General features: G+C 42.8%; 1 protein-coding gene across 7 annotated transcripts in view; it reads right to left on the bottom strand.

The window, feature by feature from the left end:
• USP25 (ubiquitin specific peptidase 25) overlaps window positions 1–19,988 on the bottom strand; it is a 154,461-nt gene that overhangs the window by 36,050 nt on the left and 98,423 nt on the right. For all 7 annotated transcript variants that reach the window (XM_034792727.1, XM_034792688.1, XM_034792696.1 and 4 more), the window contains 5 exons: window positions 16,116–16,243; window positions 14,307–14,402; window positions 13,867–14,028; window positions 10,468–10,676; window positions 9,605–9,675 (listed from right to left, as the gene is read on the bottom strand). In XM_034792727.1, the coding sequence (XP_034648618.1) occupies window positions 9,605–9,675; window positions 10,468–10,676; window positions 13,867–14,028; window positions 14,307–14,402; window positions 16,116–16,243 (666 nt within the window). The remainder of the gene's footprint in view (window positions 1–9,604; window positions 9,676–10,467; window positions 10,677–13,866; window positions 14,029–14,306; window positions 14,403–16,115; window positions 16,244–19,988) is intronic.

Here is a 19,988-nt window from a genome sequence, read left to right as displayed (position 1 = left end):
AAAAAACAGGCAGGTAAAATATACAGTCAACCTGTACTAAAACATCTGGAAAAATATATAAAATCACTGAAAGTTTTCACTGGATTCTAACATCTCCCAATTAACACAAAACAGTAAAGAAAAAAGGAAAGTTCTCATCTTGGCAGTCTGCACATCTGTTTTTATTCCCCCACACCATACACTCTCACTTCCTGGATTCATCCCAACTCTTTGAACTTACTCTTCTGCTCCAGCCTTCAATGCACAGAACCAACTTCCTGTCCACCCTCTCCCCCCGCCTCCCCTATTTAGCACCCAACTCTTCAAGCAATCCCTCCTCCCTTATCATTACTATATTCTGCATGTCATTAACTATTATCCCATGTCTTTCCCTTGAGTGTGTCAGTCTTGCTTTACTGGACTTGTTAACTCTTTGGGACAGGGAATGCATTATACCCAAGTTTGTAAAAAGCCATGTAAATTAATAGTAACCTATTAATGGTTTAATAAAATTAGTAATATTTCAGTCAGTTCATTTCTGTGTACATCAGAAAGTTGAACACTTTCATCTTAAAGTACATCTTGAGAGTACCAATAGACCTATAATAATTAGGAGCATATAAGAAAACAGCTGTATTCTTATTGTGTTCAGTCAGTGAAGAAACTAATAGCTAGAGAGAAGCAAAGGCCGGGTGGAGGGGTCCTCCCCTCATTTTGAGAGAACAGAAGAGGGACTTCATACCAATGTCTAGGCCAGACTATGCCAACAAGTATACATCCTTGCACTTTCCTCAGTGTCTAAGAGCATGAACTTTAGTTCCTAATCAATTAAAATATTGATACAAAGATGTGCAGCAGATGTGGAGACAAGTTAAGTTTTTACCAGTCACCAACACATATCGACCTCTGCTCATAGCGATGCCTTATTGGACTACACAGTCTACCTTGCCTTCAGTAGCTATAGATAACAAAAAAAAAAACCTGTGAGTAAGGCCAAGAAGGGGGTTCTCCAAGAAATCTGCCTTGGTTTTCAAGACCAGTAGAATACAAGAATCAAACAAGTTAGCAGTGAGAGTCTAAACACCTTAGGGGCATAGGACGCTTGCTAATGACCATCTTCTGGCAACACCTATGGCAGAATTTGAAGACTTTTTGCAGTAGAGATAAGTGTTAAAGACCATAAGACTAGGGAAGGAAAAATGATCCACTTTACCTTAAAAGACCTTTTAAAAAAATGGTAAGCGTTTTTCTTAAAAATAAGTTCAAGGGAAAAAATATCAATTCTATAAAAATAGCATTAAATATTACTATTATCCTTAATACAAGAAGAAATGTTTAGAAGGACTGAGGATGTTAATGAGTAGCTCTTTAATTTAAGGCAAACAGTATAACAAAAACAAAATAAAGAGGAAGAGCTCCAAATGCTATTCATACAGCAATCTTGAGTGCTAATAAGCCGGTCTGATATTGAAAATTTAAGTTATCTTTCAGGTTTATTATTATTAAGATCTAAAGCCTAGAGTGAAGATCTGTGTAGGAGAAGGTCTGCTGGATTCTTGTTGCACACACCTTGAAAGCTATACTATTGCAGCAGGGGACTTCAAGTTTAATATCTGTGTTATTGTCAAGATAAAAAAATAAGATCACTTATGACAATGATTAGGGATATTGGAATGTCCCTAAAATTTTGGGTTGCCATTCTCAAAACAATAGAACTTCAGCGTTACGAACACCAGAGTTACGAACTGACCCGGTCAACCACACACCTGATTTGGAACTGGAAGTACACAGACAGCAGAAGAGACCCAAAAAAAGCAAAATACAGTAAACTAAACTACAAAAAAAAAAAAGGGAAAGATTTAACAAGATTAAAAAAAGATTTCAGAAGGTAAGGAAACTTTCTGTGCTTGTTTCATTTAAATTAAGATGGTTAAAAGTAGCATTTTTCTTCTAAAGAGTAAAGTTTCAAAGCTGTATTGAATTAACGTTCAGTTGTAAACTTCTGAAAGAACAACCGTTATGTTTTTGTTCAGCTATGAACATTTTAAAGTTACAAATAACCTCCATCCCCAAGATTCTGAGGTTCTACTGTAGATCAGTTTCTTTGAGCTATGAGGCTATGCAAACTCCCTGAAACTACAAGTCTGCTTCACAATTAGCCAGTAGGAAAAGCAGAAGAGGCGCAAAGATTGTACCTGTCCCTGAGACAAGAACATTGCCCTCTATAAAGCTCCTTAGTGCTGGCAACCCCAGCTGAAAGAATCTTGGCAGTCCTCTGAAATGAGTGTCCTGGGTGGGTAACATTGTTCAAATACAGCTGAGTTACCTAACCAGTTTGGAAGCATTTTTTAAAAGGAATATGGGTATGCAGATTAATTAGAAAGACTAATAGGGGGTGGGCGGGGGGGGGCTCTGTATGCCTTTCTGATGACATTCCCTCACCACAGCATAGCACAGTACAATCCATTGGGACTGAGATTTTAATTGAGTTTTAAATAAAATTGTGCTAATTGGGTTAACTTCAATCCCTCTTTCTCCATCTCTGGCAAACTAGCTGCCAGAACTGTTTAGTCTGATCAAGGAATGTTAATTGCAGCCTTCCATGAAGAGAGATATGTATAGTGCTAACAAGTGAATTCTGTACCAGTAGCTGTGTCTCACAATAAACCATTATATCAAGAAGCAATTAATGGTACACAGCAACACACAAAGTATGTAATTAGCATTAATTAGCTGCAGACAGAGGAGTTTGAGAGGGAGAGCAAGAGATCCTGCTGCTGAACAGGCTACCAGGTGAGAGTGAGAGTACTAGCTGTTGGTGTGAGTGAGTTTGCTCAACTGTTTGAATTTTAATTTTGATTCTGATTTCAGGTTACTTCAGTTTGTTACAGCTGCTGTGGCAGTTGGGACTGAGTGCATGACCTTGTTCCCTTGATTGCCTTTGATTGGCCTTCCCCATTGTGACTCACAAGGGGGTGGGACTGACCTAGGTAAGCAGGCTTTAAGAGGCAGAGCAACCAGGGGGCTGCAGACAGGGGACTTTGAGAGGGAGTTTGACAGAGGGAGGCCTATGATGGTTAGGAAGACCCGCAACACCTGTGCCAGCACTGCTTCTGTCTTCTCCACCTGTGCCTGTTGCCAGACAGAACACCTGAGCATGGATGCTTCTACCCAGATCCTGGTGTGGTTTTGCAGAGACTCATTTGCAATTCCCACTTACTGACATCCAGGCCGGGGGGACCATCCAATGTGAAAGGTGCCTGCTGGTGAAATCTCTCAGGCAGCAGGTGGGGGAGCTACAGGAGGAGGTGGCTAGGTTGAGGAGCATCCGGATCCACGAGCAACTCCTGGACAGTGTCCGTGTGGAGACCGCTGAGGTAGATGTCCCAGTACACAGGACTGCTGACACACCACTGGTGGAGGAGGCGATGGCTCAGGATCGACACTGGTAGCTGGTTACTTCTGGCAGCGGGCAGTGCACCACCCCTGTCCTGAACCCTCCCGCCATGGTAACAGGTAACCGTTATGCTCTTCTTGATACAGGAGAAGGAATCACCCCCTACAGTAAAGGTGGAGAAGCCTCGTACACCTAAGGCTGGGAAGTCTGCTGCCACCACTGCAAATAGGAAACGTAGGGTAGTGGAGCTTGGAGACTTTCTGCTGAGGGGGACGGAGGCGCCCATCTGTCGCTCTGACGTTTCATCTTGGGAGGTATGATGCCTGCCGGGGGCCCGTATCCGAGATGTTACGGAGGCATTGTGGAGGATTATCCAGCCCTCTGACTACTACCCCATGCTACTCATCCATGGGGGCACAAATGATACTGCGAGGTGTGACACTGAGCAGATCAAGAGTGACTACAGGGCTCTGGGAGTACAGGTGAAGGAGTTTGGAGCACAGGTGGTATTCTCTTCGATTCTTCCTGTCAAAGGTATGGGCCCGGGCAGAGACCGATGCATCATGGAGGTGAATGCCTGGCTGCGAAGATGGTGTCACCAGGAGGGCTTTGGCTTCTCGACCACGGGATGCTATTCGAGGAAGGACTGCTAGGGAGAGATGGCGTTCACCTTTCGAGGAGAGGAAAGACCCTATTTGGACACAGACTGGCTAACCTAGCGAGGAGGACTTTAAACTAGATTCGATGGGGACAGGTGAGCAAAGCCCACAGGTAAGTGAGGAACATGCAGACCTGGGAGATGGATCAGAAATAAGAGGGAGCATGGGCCATAATGGCAGAGAGAAAGGAGAGTCAGGGCAAAACTGGGAGGCAAGATCAAACCAGCAAATTAAATGCCTATATACAAATGCAAGAAGTATAGGTAATAAGCAGGAGGAACGGAAGTGCTAATAAATAAATACAACTATGACATTGTTGGCACCACTGAAACTTGGTGGGATAATACACATGATTGGAATGTTGGTGTGGATGGGTACAGCTTGCTCAGGAAGGATAGACAGGGGAAAAAGGGAGGAGGTGTTGCCTTATATATTAAAAATGTACACACTTGGACTGAGGTGGAGATGGACATAGGAGACGGAAGTGTTGAGAGTCTTGGGGTTAGGCTAAAAGTGGTAAAAAACAAAGGTGATGTCATGCTAGGAATCCACTACAGGTCACCTAACCAGGTGGAAGAGGCTTTTTTTTTTTTTTTTTTTTTTTTTAAATAAACACAATTAACAAAACCATCCAAAGACCAAAATTTGGTGGTGATGGGGGACTTCAACTATCCAGATATATGTTGGGAAAATAACACAGCATGGCACAGACCATCCAATAAGTTCTTGGACTGCATTGCAGAAAACTTTTTATTTCAGAAGGTTGAAAAAGCTACTGGGGGGAAGCTGTTCTAGACTTGATTTTAACAAATAGGGAGGAACTCATTGAGAATTTGAAAGTAGAAGGCAGCTTGGGTGAAAGTGATCATGAAATCATAGAGTTCACAATTCTAAGGAAGGGTAGAAGGGAGTACAGGAAAATAGAGACAATGGATTTCAGGAAAGCGGATTTTGGTAAACTCAGAGAGCTCATAGGTAAGGTCCCATGGGAATCAAAACTGAGGGGAAAAACAACTGAGGAGAGTTGGCAGTTTCTCAAAGGGACACTATTAAGGGCCCAAAAGCAAGCTATTCCGCTGGTTAGGAAAGAGAGAAAGTGTGGCAAAAGACCACCTTGGCTTAACCACGAGATCTTGCATGATCTAAAAAATAAAAAGGAGTCTCATAAAAAATGGAAACTAGGACAGATTACAAAGGATGAATATAGGCAAACAACACAGGAATGCAGGGGCAAGATTAGAAAGGCAAAGGCACAAAATGAGCTCAAACTGGCTACGAGAATAAAGGGAAACAAGAAGACTTTTTATCAATACATTAGAAGCAAGAGGAAGACCAAGGACAAAGTAGGCCCACTGCTCAGTGAGGAGGGAGATACAGTAACAGGAAACTTGGAAATGGCAGAGATGCTTAATGACTTCTGTGTTTCGGTCTTCACCGAGAAGTCTGAAGGAATGACTAACCTAGTGAATGCTAATGGGAAGGGGATAGGTTTAGAAGATGAAATAAAAAAAGAACAATTTAAAAATCACTTAGAAAAGTTAGACGCCTGCAAGTCACCAGGGCCTGATGAAATGCATCCTAGAATACTCAAGGAGCTAATAGAGAAGGTAACTGAGCCTCTAGCTATTATCTTTGGAAAATCATGGGAGACGGGATAGATTCCAGAAGACTGGAAAAGGACAAATATAGTGCCCATCTATAAAAAGGGAAATAAAAACAACCCAGGAAACTACAGACCAGTTAGTTCAACTTCTGTGCCAGGGAAGATAATGGAGCAAGTAATTAAGGAAATCATCTGCAAACACTTGGAAGGTGGTAAGGTGATAGGGAATAGCCAGCATTGATTTGTAAAGAACAAATCATGTCAGACCAATCTAATAGCTTTCTTTGATAAGATAACGAGCCTTGTGGAGAAGGGAGAAGCAGTGGATGTGGTATACCTAGACTTTAGTAAGGTATTTGATATGGTCTCGCATGATATTCTTATCGATAAACTAGGCAAATACTACTTAGATGGGGCTACTATAAGGTGGGTGCATAACTGGCTGGATAACTATGAGAGTAGTTATTAATGGTTCCCAATCCTGCTGGAAAGGTATAACGAGTGGGGTTCCGCAGGGGTCTGTTTTGGGACTGGCTCTGTTCAATATCTTCATCAACGACTTTGATATTGGCATAGAAATTACGCTTATTAAGTTTGCAAATGATACCAAACTGGGAGGGATTGCAACTGCTTTGGAGGATAGGGTCATAATTCAAAATGATCTCGACAAATTGGAGAAATGGTCTGAGGTAAACAGGATGAAGTTTAACAAAGACAAATGCAAAGTGCTCCACTTAGGAAGGAATAATCAGTTTCACACTTACAGAATGGGAAGAGACTGTCTAGGAAGGAGTACGGTAGAAAGGGATTTAGGGGTTATAGTGGACCACAAACTAAATGAGAGTCAACAGTATGATGCTGTTGCAAAAAAAGCAAACATGATTCTGGGATGCATTAACAGGTGTTGTGTGAGCAAGACAGGAGAAGTCATTCTTCCGCTCTACTCTGCACTGGTTAGACCTCAGCTGGAGTAGTGTGCCCAGTTCTGGGCACCGCATTTCAAGAAAGATGTGGAGAAATTGGAGAGGGTCCAGAGAANCCAGTTCTGGGCACCGCATTTCAAGAAAGATGTGGAGAAATTGGAGAGGGTCCAGAGAAGAGCAACAAGAATGATTAAAGGTCTTGAGAACATGACCTATGAAGGAAGGCTGAAAGAATTGGGTTTGTTTAGTTTGGAAAAGAGAAGACAGAGGGGACATGATAGCAGTTTTCAGGTATGTAAAAGGGTGTCATAAGGAGGAGGGAGAAAACTTGTTCACATTAGCCTCTAAGGATAGAAGCAGCAGCAATGGGCTTAAACTGCAGCAAGGAAGGTTTAGGCTGGACATTAGGAAAAAGTTCCTGTCAGGGTGGTTAAACACTGGAATAAACTGCCTAGGGAGGTTGTGGAATCTCCATCTCTGGCTATATTTAAGAGTAGGTTAGACAAATGTCTATCCGGGATGGTCTAGACAGTATTTGGTCCTGCCATGAGGGCAGGGGACTGGACTCGATGACCTCTCGAGGTCCCTTCCTGTGCTAGAACCTATGAATCTATTAATTAAACTTTCATGCAGTGACTACCAATGTGTATAACAAGAGCGAGGCATCCACAGGAAGGGAAACTTTCAAAATTGTGCACCCTGTCCACCCCCCATCACCCTCTTGTTTCCTCCCTGCATCAAACTGAGCTAACAAAGACGACGAAGCAGGGGCAGCTGCGCAGCCAACGGTTGGAGAGAAGCAGCGCTTTCCCCTTCAAAGTGCCACCTCTCTTGGGCCGGCTTTGAAGGGGAAGGTGCCGCTTCTCCTCCCGAGTCCTCCAGCTCGTGCTTGCAGGGTCGCATTCCAAAAGGGGCTTTAGAGCTGCAGGACAGGGCCCCGGGTCCCCCTTGTTGACCACTACCCATATATATGTAAATACACAAAAACACAAACATTATCTCCCCATATGTCTTTAAGGGTTGAATTTGAGTCATTTATCCTGCAGGACGCTTAACCCTTTCTGGTCATGTGTCTCAACTATACTTTGAGACATATCAGTCATCACTCATGTATCACAGCAAAGGCTACGAGAAGTACTTGATACAAGGATTCTCAAAGGACTGCGTTAGATACAGTGAACTGAGATATCCCTGGCACTACACACCCTGTAATGTAAGTATAGCCGATGTTTATGAAGCCTGGAATTCTGGGCATAATCCAGGATTCTGTAACATGGTATGAGGGAGTATGAGGTGGATTCCCCGAAGGTGGGGAAGCTAACTAGAAAAATCTGCTAAAAGCTGCAATACAATTAGAAACTTACTAACAAAAAGTAATATACACAAACGGCAATAAGGGAAACTGAACAATTTACAGATTGAAGAAACCGAAGGAAAGCTCTAGCACTGGAGGTTCTGACCCAGGCTAAGCGACTGTAAAAAAAAAAAAAAACTGGAGAGGCAGTCGGTACTTCATAACTTCAGCTGAAAGTTGAGGAAGGCAAGGGCACGTGTGGACTTATGGACAATGCGCGCAAGAATTCTGGGTGCACACAGCTCATGAATATGCACAGTGGAACACACACACACACACACACACACACACACACACACACACACACACACACACACACACAAGCAGTTGAAGAACAAGACTTTTGGAAAAGATATAAAGCCCTCCTGCTACTGGGTATTAACCAACCTCTTACTGGGGGTTAGAGTTAGAAGGAAATTTGCCCTTGAGGCAGGTTATTGCTGGTATTGGTCATACTACACGACAGCATATTGGACTTGAACAACTGGATTTGATCCAGTATGGCAATTCCTAGACACACAACTCTATGCTTACATCTCATCTTGGAACCAGTCTTCAGAATGGTTCCACAGCCTCCCTTCTGCACCTTGGCTGCTGCCCTCCACCAAACACTGCAAGAGGGCTTCCGTAAGACTAGCAGAAGGATGCTCATGCAGCATCCCCCCTCACCTATAGCCCCTTCTCGTAAACTGGATCAAACAAATTTTCATCTCTTCCTTGTTGCGACAAAAGAAATGGACAGATAATTCTTCAGTTGTAGACCTTGTCCCTCCTTTTCCTTACCTTTAATTTTGCCTGTAAGCATTTTGAGGCCTGGAGGCATTGTCTTATGTCTGTAACTTGCCATGACCACAAACACGTACCAACATTACTAATTAAAATCATGCACCCAAAAAAAAAAAAAATTAAAAAAAACAACACAACACACCACATGAAAAGAGGATTATGTGGATACAAGACTATTGAAGAAACCACTACTAAATATCATGATGGCTTAATATTGCTGATCACAGTACTAAACATATCACTTAAGCTGTCCTCTCCAAGAAAATGGTTTAGCATGATAGTAAAAAGACTGACTGATGCTTAATCAGGACAGGATTAAAGTAACTGTTGCTTAATATGGATTCATTTAGGTAGGTCCAAATAGTTAAGGGGTGTTTAACCAAGTGTTAAATAGAGGTGAAATTCTGAGTCATATTGTAGAAGTTTCAAAGTAAAATGAATAAGAAATGAAGATGAAATATAAACATAAGAAACGTTTCCTGTATTTTTATTCAAATATTTTTTCCTCTTTTTAAAATGGGCTCTTACTTTAATAGGAAGTTTCTCACTCAACAGCCTAAATGGCTTCTACTGTGCAATGCTAAAATTACAGTACTGCATTCACATCAACACAGCTGCATAGAATCAGGTATTCTGGATTTTGCCACAGACTTGTAGCACAACTTTGGTTAAGTAACTTCATTTCTAATGCCTGACTTCCCTGTAAAATAGGTATTACAGTATAATTATTTGACTTGGTGGTATGTAATTAAGGTCCACAAAACTCTCTGATCTTCTGATTAAAGATCTCAACACATTATACACTGCTTATTTTTTAAGTAACTAAGAATTAAAGAAACGTCTTTCATTACAAAGATTAAAATGATCTATTTTTTGATTATCTCATGTGGACATCTTACTTACCTGGACCATTGATTTGTCAGAGTACATCAATTCAATTGTCCGATGTATTCTAGATATGCTTTCCTGCAAGTCTAAGGGAATAAGGGGAAAAAAAAAAAAAAAAGTCATATCCTTCTATGCCACCACTATGAGTTATCTATATGCTTCTACAATATGCTACATCTTCACTTTTTCCAACTTGAAGGCTCAAATAAGGATAAACAGTCCTAATCTTATTTAAAAATTGATGTTAACCACTCACATGCCGGACACTGAAGTTTCTCAGGTCTGAATGCAAATGCCACAATCCCAGGGACAATGCAGCCTGCTCCCCACAAGATACCAGGTACTCTCTATGGGCAAGTTAGTGCCCTTCCTTATGCCCACACCAAGGGAGCAGTCCATGCACTCTCCCTAACAAAGGCCCTGCCAATGTAAGTAGCTCTGGCAAAGAAGCTCACTGCACTCTCCCAAAAGAGCCCAGGTTGTGCACCCACAAAAGGGACAGTCATAATCTGGCATAACTCCTTAAACTGCCTGTCACACTGACAGCTACAGGACAAGGATGGAAAAATCTACCAATGCAAGTACCACTTCTCTTCCTCTCCCCCGGCCTCCATATCACACAGCACAGCAATGCCTGCATAGGGTACAAGCCCAACTCCAATGTGAAAAGGCAAGGTTTGGGGCTAGAGGTGAATGCTTTACCATCTCAGACAGACTGATGTTTTTGTTAGTACTAGATTTTTTTTCCAAAATGTAAAATCCAGTAAGAATTGTGAAAAATTATTTAAGTCAAACACACTGATTTTCTTCCTCCAGAACCAAAATATTTTCAGTAACCCTTTTCAAAAGCAACAGTAGTTCCTACTTTCTCTCAGTACCTCTAGTGTCATTTTCTACTTCAGTCCTCCAACGATGTAAACAGCCTTCTAACACTGAAAGCTCTTCTTCCGTGATGTGTCTTGGTGCTGGATGCATTGGCAGGTCTGGAGGAATTCGGGACTGTGTGAATGGTTTGTGTATTACGGATCTTTGTACAGGCGATGTGCTTGGTATCTCTGATGATGAAGGCCCCTGTTGCTCTGTTGTGCTGTATTTATTTAAAATATGAAATGAGACTTCAAACTTCCTATACACAAGCTATAAACTACAAAAATTGACTTCACAGACACTTGGAGCTGAAATATAAACCAACCAATCCCTAATCATTTTTGTTTTTTAATCTGAGCAATTTTAAACACTTTAAAGCTAATAGTTATCAAGTTAAAGCAACACAGTCCAGAGAGTATTTTAAATACAAAATGGAGTCACCATGTGACTTCTTATATCTTTGTAGTATGCCATGTGGCAACCACAATGACAAGAGAGACAATCACAATTAAACCTTTCAAGCCAGAGTTTACTTTATCAAAACTGATCAGAACTTCTGCATAGTATTACAAAATTGCTTAACTAATCAAAGTGGTTCAAAGCATGTGCTGCTCATCTCAAAGAGGAAACACTGTATTATATATATATATATTATATGGTTTCATCAAGGCAATTTTTTCCTATTTCAACTTAATACCACAAATTTCTAGTTTAAGTACCGGTTTCCTTACACCTTGTCCACAGTAGACTTTTTCTTCAGTTTTCCACCATTGCTAAGATAGTATTAATCCAACAGTGCTAGCAACAATGGGAGCTCCAGTGAGCGCAAGCTACTGGCATTTTACAGCTCCTCTGAGAAGGGTAAACATCTTCGTTAACACAGCCACAGCACTACTGCACACGAAGAATTCATGTTCCCTGCAGATTCTCCCCCTTCCCCTTCTAATAATACTCTCTGCCAGGGAGATGCTGCAATTATACCTTTCGCCCAGCAAGGGCTGCTGTGGTACTAGAAGAGAGGGCAGCCAGCACAGGGCCTGAGCAGATACCTGCAGAGGGGGAGGGTTGCTTTCCTCACAGCACCCTGCCCATGGGGCCAGGCGAGGAGGTATAAAATATGGGAGGATGGACAGAACAGGGCATACAGGGTTGCTGGGGATCACAGACTGGGGTTCAGAGGGGCTAGTGGGGGGGACTGACTGGGGAAGGGGCACAGGAGCTAGTGGGGTGATAGCATTGAGCCAGTGGCTGAATGGCAATGGGTGTGAGGGCCACATAAGGATAGGATGAGAGAGGGGTGGCTGAATGGGAGTGCAGGGACACATGGGGATGGGGAACATGTGCCTGACTGAATGGGAGAAGCTAGGGGTCAGCCAGGGTCTGCCTGGGGGAAGCTCCCCAACTCCCTAACAATCCCTCCCATGCAAAAAGACCCCAAAAACTGTTCCACACTTCTCCCACCCATAGCCAACAACCCTCCAGGTTCACTCCCAGGCTCCCTCTCCCTCAGCTCCTCTGTTACCCCGGACGTCCCCAAGGCTTTGCACTGCTTCTGAGAGGGGTGGGAAATACGGTTCGGTATTGTAGTTTAAATGAATTATTACTCAAAGTTCTGTATTAATATGCCTAGTAAGGAATCTATTTGTCAAAGAACATTTCCTGAATCTTTTTTGTTGTGTGTATTGTTACAGATATATGTGCTGACAGGTATTTTGAAATAAATTACCAAAATAATTGAAACTGGCGTGATTATATTGTGTTATTTTGAAAAGTAAGATATGCAAAATAATGTAGAATTTTAAAATGTGCACAGAATTTTGAATTTTTTGGCACAGAATTCCACCAGGAGTAACTATTACTATCCCTAATGGTAGCAATGGTGGGAAATCAAAACACAACAAAATTTATACACAGCCCCAGAGACCACTTTTGCCCTTGTGCCTTCCCATTTTGGCGTCAGCTAAAAAGCTTATGCCTAGTTTCCAGATTAGTACATATGACAGAGCCCAAATTTGTTAACCTCCCGAGGCATAATCCCAAGTAAACAGGTAAGTGTTTTGCTATGAAGGTTATCTGAGATCGACTGGCGTATATTGTCACATGGAGAACTCACGGAATACTTATAGCTAGCATTACGCTAATCTGCTTTGTGTTTTTAATTTTTAACATATGGGCCTAAAAGTCACAGTACTCACATCTCACAAAATAAACTCAGTACACAGCACAATTTTAAACAGCAAAGCACTTTTTGTAGTGTAATTCAGGCAAACAGTGTTCTCTTGCTGGAGTCTGTCATCTGTTTTATTAATAGGAAGTTTCTATATTCATGATGATCACAGCAGTACCAGCAAAGCACTTCAGCGCTTTTTAAAAGAAAACTTTTGATCCATTTACTTCAGCAGGGATACTCACAAGTTACTCAAGTCTTTAGTTGCTTTGCTGGATTGGGACCTACTATCCCAATGAATCAGTTGGTATGAAAGCACCGATTCATTGTCACAGTGTTCATAGTGCCGTGTTCGATCCCAATCTACAAATCTCTCAACTCCATTTACTTCAATGGGGTGGAAATAAGGGCAGAATTTGACCTCTGTCGGCATGGTATTTCAACTTACGTAAAACATTAAAGCAAAACCTTTGCGAATGAGTTTAACATGGTCAAACAGCAATTAAAGTAATGAAGCACAAGAAGGGCAGATAGCATATGATTGAGATTTAGAAATGCAGATCATTGCTGGATTAAAGCAACACTTGAAGCCATTCAACACATGCATGTGCAAAATTCTGCGATTCTGATCATATATTTTTCCAATGATGTATAAATTATAATCTATAAAATCTTGTACTCATTTTAGAATTGCAATTGTTACTCAAACTATTTATAACGATTCCGGTTTTTTAGGAAAGTTTCAGTTTTATAACTAGAATCAGACGACATATTAACAGAGAACAGATGAGCTCAGTGATACAATTTTGTGACAGTAAGATAAATTTTTCTTAGAAATAATTCACAACACATAGCAATATGGCTTCTTGTTTTAGTTTAAAATTGACAAATCTCCACCAAAACAAAATTAGAGAATAGGTTTTTATAAATACATAACAAAAATACGCCATATGTAGATAGCATTTTTGAATTACTGAAAAATATTCATGAGGAGGAGCAACAAATCCCACAACTTACCATGTTAGTTAGGAGCTCTGGCTTTTAAGAGGGCTCACTTTTACCATTATTGGACAAAAATATATATATATTTTTTTAAAGCACTCATCTCTGCCTCCTCCTGGTCCTTCCTCATACTGGAGACAAACTTCATTCCTTAAAAGTGATCCATAATTTGCCTAAAAATAAACACCTAAAACTAGAAATGCTAAACACAGAACACACACAAATGAGATCTCGTTTTTACCTTGGAATCGTCTGTGTTGTTACAGTACCACTAAGGGGAGCACTAGCATCAATATCATCAATCGGAGAAGTGCAGACAGGTTTACTTGATGCAAACTCCAATGCATACTGTAGGACATCTACCAGGGGAAATCGTTTAGGACCAGAACCATAGCTTAAATATCTGTTAACCATAGAAAAGTATAAATATCATGACACTCATACAAAATGGAATTTTTTGGCAGACTACAAGTAAAATAAACCTGTTATAATAAAAATTCCATGCATTTAGTTATTTTGCTTAAATAAACATTCCACAGAAGTTGCAAGTGGAATGGAAAAAAGGTCTAAGAGAAACTTCGGAACGCTTATTTAAATATAAAAGACAATGAATTATTCTGCTCTGTACAGGTACAATTCAATGTCACTTGCCCTTATGTTTAGAAAAATTATCTATAGTACCGTTCTAATCTCTGCTGTAACACTGTGAGATACTCTTTAAGTCTTTTGATCTCATCCCGTTTAATTCTTGTAATTTCTCTGTTTTTGTGCATGTATCTGTGAAAACAAAATGGTAGACAATGAGTCACCGGGCTGCATTTCAATACTGACACTGAACTCTATTAAACTGTCATACACATTCACTATCAAGAACTAAGTTTGAGTCACTAAAATCATTTTTCTTCCACTTACGATGCATTAAAAAACACGTATAACAGAAGAGACTAATTATAAGGCCATGTCTACACCACGGGCACTACAATAGCATAGCTTCAGTGTTGCAGCTACACTGCTGCAGCACTATAGTGTAGACACTTCCTACACGATCAGAAGGGTTTTTTCCATCGATGTAGTTAATTTAACTCTTTGAGCAATGGTAGCTAGGTCAACAGAACAATTCTTGCATCAGCCTAACCATGTGCTCACTGGAGGGGGTCCAGTTGGATTAACCACAGCATTCAAGAGTATGAATTTTTCACAGCCTTAAGAGCCTATATCCACCTAACTTAAGTGTAGACCAGGCCTAAGACATTTATTTTTCTTTGTCCACTATTCATCAGAAGTATATTTTTAATTAATTTCATTTTGAGTTGAATTACTTCTACAAAATACAAGCTTATGCTAATCTTTGGCATCATATATGGCATTATAAAACTTTTCTGAAAGTCTAGATTCCCGAGCTCTAAAACTCGGTCAATACAACAAATACAAATATATCTTAACTACTTCTCAACATGCTTTTTGATAGTTACAAGAAGCATAGTTTTAAGTTGTGTCCACACAGCAACTCTTCTGACTCGTAAAATGGTCTGTCCTCACAAACACGATTGGTTTACACCACATCATCAGCAGCTAACACCCTGCACTCTAAACTAGTATAGCACCTTTTTTTTTTTTGGCAGTGTGTACATAACCCTCAAGTGCCCCTATGTGGCTTAATAGTCTGTGCAGTAATGTATTCCATGTGCACGTCTTAAACACCAGGAAAAGAATATTTGTAACACTATAGGATAACACTGTTCAGATTAACCATTTAACTAACTAGTTATAAACTGGGTCAAAAGCTGTAGTATAGAGTGTTTCAGTAATATAAATAGCAGCATACTTCCAATTTTTGTCATTTACATGAACCTACTAAAATGATCATTACAAACCATTAACAATTAAGCTATTCTCTCTACAGTGTAACATTACAATGGGCTTAAATTGCAGCAAGGGAGGTTTAGGTTGGACATTTGGAAAAACTTCTGAACTATCAGGGTGGTTAAGCACTGGAATAAATTGCCTAGGGAGGTTGTGGAATCTCCATTACTGGAAATATTTAAGAGCGGGTTAGACAAACACCCGTCAGGAATGGTCTAGATCAGTGGTGGGCAACCTGCGGCCCATCAGGGTAATCCGCTAGCAGGCCGCAAGACAGTGTTTACATTGACTGTCCACAGGCACAGCCGCCCGCAGCTCCCAGTGGCCATGGTTTGCCATTCCTGGCCAATGGGAGCTGCGGGAAGTGTCAGCCAGTGGACAGTCAATGTAAACAAACTGCCTGGCAGCCCGCCAGCGGATTACCCTGAGGGACCGCAGGTTGCCCACCGCTGGTCTAGATAATTAGTCCTGCCACGAGTGCCAGGGACTGGACTAGATGACCTCTTGAGGTCCCTTCCAGTTCTAGGATCACCATGAGTTAACCCATCATAAGAAGAACTGGCAGTTTAACCAATTCCATGTGATTTAATCGCACTTTAAGATTCTGCTAAATACATTATAACGTACCTGTCCAGATATAAAATCGGAGGAAATTCTAATTTGTTGTGGATCTTCTCTGGCCTTCCCAAAGCCTGATTAAACTCAAATCTTGAGAGCTCAAAAGTTAAGACAGGAGGAAGTTCAGTGAACCAATGCTGAAGAAACAAACAAAAGAAGCACACAGTAAATTCTTTTCAACCATACTGCAACAATGCTTCCAACACTGTGGGTTAAAAAAAAAAAAAAAAAAAAAGATTTCGACAATGGATCAGTGTCAACTTTGTATGGTTGCCCCACCTTTCATCTTTAGTTTAAAGAAAACTGATTGTTTCTATTCAAACTTTAGATCATTAGAGCCCAATTGTTACCAACAGGTTTACCCTGTGTGTTCAACCCAGGTAATCAAGAGTTCTCAGTATCTTTCACACCCCAGCAGTTCAGTACAGAATTAAAACCTGGCAGAAAGTCTGTCACTTTGAGAGTAGATATGGATCACCAGTGTTTGTAACCACATACGTTTAGTTACCTTCCAGGCTCTTATGGCTGCCAAGTTTTGTTTCCTTACATCACCAGTTGGGACAAATGGCAACCTGAGGTTTCTTTCTGAAGTGGTATATCCTTTGTTAAAGCTATGAGAAATTCAGCCTTCTGCAATACTTCCAACACCTTAAAGATTTGCTGGCTATTTCCAAAACAAATTACCGATATACTCATTTTAAATATTTAATACCTTCCATAGGAAATATGACTAATTTACTGTACATCTGATGTCATCTTAGATTGGTAATTGTGCAGCAATATTTTTCTTTGCTGGGACTTATATATTTTCTTTCTGGTTGTACCACTGTCAACAATTCTTTATTATATGCTGCATGACTGTTTTTGCTTCTGCCTTCATATAGAAATAGAAGCCAGGTTTATTAAAATACAGTGTCTAACTTTACAACATGTAAAGATGGGCAACCTAGAACACCACATGGTCATTCTTCTCTGTTTTCTACAATTTGTCAACATTCATATAGTAGGTTCCAAAAACCACTGAACCCTGCAATTTGTATCTAACAGATTATAATTAACTGCTCCATTTCAATTGTGTGTGCACGCGCATGTGTGTGTATGCACAATTTTGATGGTGTCGTGTCCACCGTGTTCACAACATACAAAAAAGAACGGTTACTTACCTTCTGTAACTGTTGTTCTTCGAGATGTGTTGTTCACGTCCATTACACATTAGGTGTACGCGCGCCGCGTGCACGGACGTCGGAAACTTTTTCCCTTAGCGGCTCCCGTCGGGCCGGCGGGGCCCCCTCCTTCCCGCCAGAGTGGCGCCCCGCTCCAGGGTATATATATATCCCTGCCGACCCGACCCCTCCGGTTCCTTCTTGCCGGAGACTCCGACAGAGGGGAAGGAGGGTGGGAAGTGTAATGGACGTGAACAACACATCTCGAAGAACAACAGTTACAGAAGGTAAGTAACCGTTCTTTCTTCTTCGAGTGATTGTTCACGTCCATTACACATTAGGTGATTCCCAAGCTTACCATTGGAGGTGGGTAGGAGTCAAGGTACAACTGACTGTAGCACAGCCCGACCGACCATCGCGTCCTCTCTGGTCTGATGATGGATCGCGTAGTGGGCTGTGAATGTATGTATGGACGACCAGGTGGCTGCCTTACAGATCTCCTGGATAGGGACCTGCGCCAAGTAGGCCATTGAAGACGCTTGGGCTCTAGTCGAATGGGCCCGGATCTCCAGGGCCGGAACATTGGCGAGCTCATAACAGGTGCGTATACACAATGCACAATCCATGCCGACAAGCGCTGTGTCGAGATAGGCAAGCCTTTCATACGTTCCGCAATAGCAATGAACAGCTGGGGTGTTCTGCAGAACGACCTGGTCCGCTCCAGGTAAAATGCCAACGCCCTTCGGACATCCAGGGTATGTAGGCTGCGGTGGTGAGGGTCCGTATGGGGTTTAGGAAAAAACACCGGTAGGCAAATGTCTTGCCCCATGTGAAACTGTGATACCACCTTTGGGAGGAATTTGGGGTGCGGCCTCAGTTGCACCTTATCTTTATGGAACACTGTATAGGGTGGTTCCGAAAAGAGGGCCCTCAATTCCGATACCCTCCTGGCCGACGTGATGGCCACGAGAAACGCCACCTTCCACGAGAGGTGCGTGAGGGAGCAAGTGGCCAGGGGCTCAAAGGAAGGACTCATGAGTCTATTTAGGACTAGGTTCAGAGACCACGTCGGAACAGGCGGGCGCAAGTAGGGAAACACCCTTTCCAGCCCCTTGAGGAATCGGGCCACTGTGGGGTTGGAGAACACTGACACCCCCAACTCTCCCGGATGGAAAGCCGAAATAGCGGCTAAGTGAACTCTAATTGAGGTGGGCGCAAGCCCTTGATTCTTGAGGTGCAGTAAGTAGTCCAAGATTGACGGAACTGAGGCTTGTAAAGGCTGTATGCTTTGAGGCTCACACCAGTGGGAGAACCTTTTCCACTTTGCCAGGTAGGTCGCTCTTGTAGAGGGCTTCCTACTATTAAGGAGGATTTGCTGAACTTGGTGAGAGCACCTGTGTTCTGCATCATTCAGCCAGAGAGATACCATGCCGTGAGATGTAGCGAAGACAGGTTCGGGAGGAGTAGGCGACCTTTGTCTTGCGTGACTAGGTCGCGATGGAGGGGAAGGGTGATTGGATCGGCTATGGACAGTTCCAGCAGGGACGTGAACCAATGCTGGCGAGGCCAGGCCGGGGCAATAAGTATAATCGTCGCCCTGTCCCTGCGGGTCTTGAGGAGAACCTTGTGTATGAGTGGGAATGGAGGGAAGGCATATTTTAGGCTCCCTCCCCATGGGATCATGAAAGCATCCGCTAATGATCCCCGGCTGAGGTTCTGGAACGAGCAGAACTGAGGGCATTGGCTGTTGTCCCTGGTGGCGAATAGATCCACCCGGGGAAAGCCCCACCTTCGGAAGATCGAATGCAGGACGTCTCGTCTCAGCGTCCATTCGTGCATTCGGTAGGATCGGCTGAGGCGGTCTGCTAAGCCGTTTTGAATCCCCGGAAGATACGTCGCGATGAGGTGTATCGCATGGGCTATACAGAAGTTCCATAATTGGAGTGCCTCGTGACAGAGGAGAGAAGACCGGGACCCGCCCTGCTTGTTTATATAGAACATGGCGGTAGTGTTGTCCGTCAGGACTGCCACACTGTGACCTTTTATGAAGGCGCGGAAGGTCTGACAGGCGAGGCGAACCGCTCTTAGCTCCTTCAGATTGATGTGAAGCAGCTTGTCCTCTCTGGACCACAGTCCTTGGGTCCGCAGTTCCCCCAGGTGCGCCCCCCAACCCAGGTCCGATGCACCTGTTACTAACGTCAGAGTGGGTTGTGGGGCAGCGAAGGGGATCCCTTCGCATACCTGTTGGCGATCGAGCCACCAGCGTAGCGAGCTGAGCACCTGGTTTGGGATCGTGACTACTTGATCCAATGGGTCTCTGTTGGGACGATGCGTGTGGGCGAACCACAACTGTAAAGGCCGGAGCCTCAGGCGGGCATGTCTGACCACGTGTGTGCAAGCTGCCATATGCCCCAGAAGCTGCATGCAACACCTTGCCGTTGTCGTGGGGAATTTTTGGACCGAGCTTACGGCTCTGTGAATTGACATGAACCGTGCCTCTGGTAAGCTCGCTTGCGCGGTTACCGAGTCCAGGGTTGCACCTATGAAGTCCAGTCTCTGTGTGGGGACTAACGTGGATTTTGGCACATTGACCCGGAGGCCGAGCTTGTCGAACGTCTGCAAGGCCAGCGTCACGTGAGATCGGACCTCGGCCTCCGACCTGCCCGCGAGTAGCCAATCGTCCAGGTACGGGAACACACGCATCCTTCTTTTCCGAAGG

Source organism: Trachemys scripta, chromosome 1, assembly GCF_013100865.1.
Source record: "Trachemys scripta elegans isolate TJP31775 chromosome 1, CAS_Tse_1.0, whole genome shotgun sequence".
Lineage (NCBI taxonomy): Eukaryota > Metazoa > Chordata > Testudines > Emydidae > Trachemys > Trachemys scripta.
The sequence above is the reverse complement of the archived record's forward strand: the minus strand, read 5'-3'. Positions and strand labels throughout refer to the sequence as shown.